This window comes from Colossoma macropomum, unplaced genomic scaffold (assembly GCF_904425465.1).
Source record: "Colossoma macropomum unplaced genomic scaffold, Colossoma_macropomum, whole genome shotgun sequence".
Taxonomy (NCBI): Eukaryota; Metazoa; Chordata; class Actinopteri; order Characiformes; family Serrasalmidae; genus Colossoma; species Colossoma macropomum.
The window spans coordinates 122,462-126,706 of NW_023495941.1; the positions used below are offsets into that span (position 1 = coordinate 122,462).

At 48.5% G+C, this 4,245-nt stretch overlaps 1 protein-coding gene across 1 annotated transcript; it reads right to left on the bottom strand.

Annotated features, from left to right (window-relative positions):
* Positions 1-241: 241 nt before the first annotated feature.
* Positions 242-3,847, bottom strand: LOC118803656 (mucin-3A-like). Its single transcript, XM_036564110.1, has 7 exons — positions 3,813-3,847; positions 2,920-3,653; positions 2,431-2,861; positions 2,341-2,345; positions 1,465-2,243; positions 1,373-1,382; positions 242-1,271 (listed from the first exon to the last, which is right to left on the bottom strand). The coding sequence occupies exons 1-7, from the start codon at positions 3,845-3,847 to the stop codon at positions 242-244; spliced, it is 3,024 nt and encodes a 1,007-aa protein (XP_036420003.1).
* Between the last annotated feature and the right edge of the window lie 398 nt (positions 3,848-4,245).

The window sequence follows — 4,245 nt, forward strand, 5'->3', positions numbered from 1 at the left end:
CTATTCTAATATATTACATGGAAAAAAATCTCATCATATGAAAGCCACATCACACTCACATATTCATAGTTTTCATCGTCAAAAACCTAATGTACAAACCTCTTTTTACGATGCCCAAATGCAAAAGGTAGGATGGCCTCTACCTCTCTAAAGTGGATCGCAGCAGGAGAGGTATGGCTGAGAGGGGTTAGGAGATGGGGGAGTGACTAGGTCATGAGGCCCAGAGGTGGATGCTACTGTTTCAGTGGTTGGGATTGGTGATGTTGTTGATAAAGTTAGGGTCGAGGAGGTCGTTGGAATAGGTGCTGGTGATGATACAGTGACTACTTAGGAGGTTTTTGGAGTAGGTGCTGGTGATGATACAGTGACTACTTAGGAGGTTGTTGGAGTAGGTGCTGGTGATGATACAGTGACTACTGAGGAGGTTGTTGGAGTAGGTGCTGGTGATGATACAGTGACTACTGAGGAGGTTTTTGGAGTAGGTCCTGGTGATGATACAGTGACTACTGAGGAGGTTGTTGGAGTAGGTGCTGGTGATACAGTGACTACTGAGGAGGTCATTGGAGTAGGTGCTGGTGATACAGTGACTACTGAGGAGATTGTTGGAGTAGGTGCTGGTGATGATACAGTGACTACTGAAGAGGTTGGTGGAGTAGGTGCTGGTGATGATACAGTGACTACCGAAGAGGTTGGTGGAGTAGGTGCTGGTGATGATACAGTGACTACTGAAGAGGTTGGTGGAGTAGGTGCTGGTGATGATACAGTGACTACTGAGGAGGTTGGTGGAGTAGGTGCTGGTGATGACAAAGTGACTACTGAGGAGGTTGTTGGAGTAGGTGCTGGTGATACAGTGACTACTGAGGAGGTCGTTGGAGTAGGTGCTGGTGATACAGTGACTACTGAGGAGGTTGTTGGAGTAGGTGCTGGTGATACAGTGACTACTGAAGAGGTTGTTGGAGTAGGTGCTGGTGATGATACAGTGACTACTGAGGAGGTTGTTGGAGTAGGTGCTGGTGATACAGTGACTACTGAGGAGGTTGTTGGAGTAGGTGCTGATGATACAGTGACTACTGAAGAGGTTGTTGGAGTAGGTGCTGGTGATGACAAAGTGACTACTGAAGAGGTTGTTGGAGTAGGTGCTGGTGATACAGTGACTACTGAGGAGATTGTTGGAGTAGGTGCTGGTGATGATACAGTGACTACTGAAGAGGTTGTTGGAGTAGGTGCTGGTGATGATACAGTGACTACTGAAGAGGTTGGTGGAGTAGGTGCTGGTGATGATACAGTGACTACTGAGGAGGTTTTTGGAGTAGGTGCTGGTGATGATACAGTGACTACTGAGGAGGTTGTTGGAGTAGGTGCTGGTGATGACAAAGTGACTACTGAGGAGGTTGCTGGATTAGGTGCTGGTGATGATACAGTGACTACTGAGGAGGTTGTTGGAGTAGGTGCTGGTGATGATACAGTGACTACTGAAGAGGTTGTTGGAGTAGGTGCTGGTGATACAGTGACTACTGAGGAGATTGTTGGAGTAGGTGCTGGTGATGATACAGTGACTACTGAAGAGGTTGTTGGAGTAGGTGCTGGTGATGATACAGTGACTACTGAAGAGGTTGGTGGAGTAGGTGCTGGTGATGATACAGTGACTACTGAAGAGGTTGGTGGAGTAGGTGCTGGTGATGATACAGTGACTACTGAGGAGGTTGGTGGAGTAGGTGCTGGTGATGACAAAGTGACTACTGAGGAGGTTGTTGGAGTAGGTGCTGGTGATACAGTGACTACTGAGGAGGTCGTTGGAGTAGGTGCTGGTGATACAGTGACTACTGAAGAGGTTGCTGTAGTAGGTGCTGGTGATGATACAGTGACTACTGAGGAGGTTGTTGGAGTAGGTGCTGGTGATACAGTGACTACTGAGGAGGTTGTTGGAGTAGGTGCTGATGATACAGTGACTACTGAAGAGGTTGTTGGAGTAGGTGCTGGTGATGATACAGTGACTACTGAAGAGGTTGTTGGAGTAGGTGCTGGTGATACAGTGACTACTGAGGAGATTGTTGGAGTAGGTGCTGGTGATGATACAGTGACTACTGAAGAGGTTGGTGGAGTAGGTGCTGGTGATGATACAGTGACTACTGAGGAGGTTGTTGGAGTAGGTGCTGGTGATGATACAGTGACTACTGAGGAGGTTGTTGGAGTAGGTGCTGGTGATGATACAGTGACTACTGAGGAGGTTGCTGGAGTAGGTCCTGGTGATGATACAGTGACTACTGAGGAGGTTGTTGGAGTAGGTGCTGGTGATACAGTGACTACTGAGGAGGTCATTGGAGTAGGTGCTGGTGATACAGTGACTACTGAGGAGATTGTTGGAGTAGGTGCTGGTGATGATACAGTGACTACTGAAGAGGTTGGTGGAGTAGGTGCTGGTGATGATACAGTGACTACTGAAGAGGTTGGTGGAGTAGGTGCTGGTGATGATACAGTGACTACTGAAGAGGTTGGTGGAGTAGGTGCTGGTGATGATACAGTGACTACTGAGGAGGTTGGTGGAGTAGGTGCTGGTGATACAGTGACTACTGAGGAGATTGTTGGAGTAGGTGCTGGTGATGATACAGTGACTACTGAAGAGGTTGGTGGAGTAGGTGCTGGTGATGATACAGTGACTACTGAGGAGGTTGTTGGAGTAGGTGCTGGTGATGATACAGTGACTACTGAGGAGGTTGTTGGAGTAGGTGCTGGTGATGATACAGTGACTACTGAGGAGGTTGCTGGAGTAGGTCCTGGTGATGATACAGTGACTACTGAGGAGGTCATTGGAGTAGGTGCTGGTGATACAGTGACTACTGAGGAGATTGTTGGAGTAGGTGCTGGTGATGATACAGTGACTACTGAAGAGGTTGGTGGAGTAGGTGCTGGTGATGATACAGTGACTACTGAAGAGGTTGGTGGAGTAGGTGCTGGTGATGATACAGTGACTACTGAAGAGGTTGGTGGAGTAGGTGCTGGTGATGATACAGTGACTACTGAGGAGGTTGGTGGAGTAGGTGCTGGTGATGACAAAGTGACTACTGAGGAGGTTGTTGCAGTAGGTGCTGGTGATACAGTGACTACTGAGGAGGTCGTTGGAGTAGGTGCTGGTGATACAGTGACTACTGAGGAGGTTGTTGGAGTAGGTGCTGGTGATACAGTGACTACTGAAGAGGTTGTTGGAGTAGGTGCTGGTGATGATACAGTGACTACTGAGGAGGTTGTTGGAGTAGGTGCTGGTGATACAGTGACTACTGAAGAGGTTGTTGGAGTAGGTGCTGATGATACAGTGGCTACTGAAGAGGTTGTTTGAGTAGGTGCTGGTGATGATAAAGTGACTACTTAGGAGGTTGTTGGAGTAGGTGCTGGTGATGATACAGTGACTACTGAGGAGGTTGTTGGAGTAGGTGCTGGTGATACAGTGACTACTGAGGAGATTGTTGGAGTAGGTGCTGGTGATGATACAGTGACTACTGAAGAGGTTGTTGGAGTAGGTGCTGGTGATGATACAGTGACTACTGAAGAGGTTGGTGGAGTAGGTGCTGGTGATGATACAGTGACTACTGAGGAGGTTTTTGGAGTAGGTGCTGGTGATGATACAGTGACTACTGAGGAGGTTGTTGGAGTAGGTGCTGGTGACGACAAAGTGACTACTGAGGAGGTTGCTGGATTAGGTGCTGGTGATGATACAGTGACTACTGAGGAGGTTGTTGGAGTAGGTGTTATGCCTTGTGTTTTTGCCTGGTCTTTTGTGTTTTGTCTTCATTTCAGATTCCATCCCGTAACTTCACCCTTTCTGCTCCCGGACCCTGCTGATCCATTCCATTCCATGGTTTCATCTCCTCCCGCCTGCTTAAAGAGGCCCGGATGGCTTGGTTGTTGGAGTAGGTGCTGGTGATGATACAGTGACTACTGAGGAGGTTGGTGGAGTAGGTGCTGGTGATGATACAGTGACTACTGAGGAGGTTGTTGGAGTAGGTGCTGGTGATACAGTGACTACTGAGGAGGTCGTTGGAGTAGGTGCTGGAGATGGTTTCATCTCCTCCCGCCTGCTTAAAGAGGCCCGGATGGCTTGGTTGTTGGAGTAGGTGCTGGTGATGATACAGTGACTACTGAAGAGGTTGGTGGAGTAGGTGCTGGTGATGATACAGTGACTACTGAGGAGGTTGGTGGAGTAGGTGCTGGTGATGACAAAGTGACTACTGAGGAGGTTGTTGGAGTAGG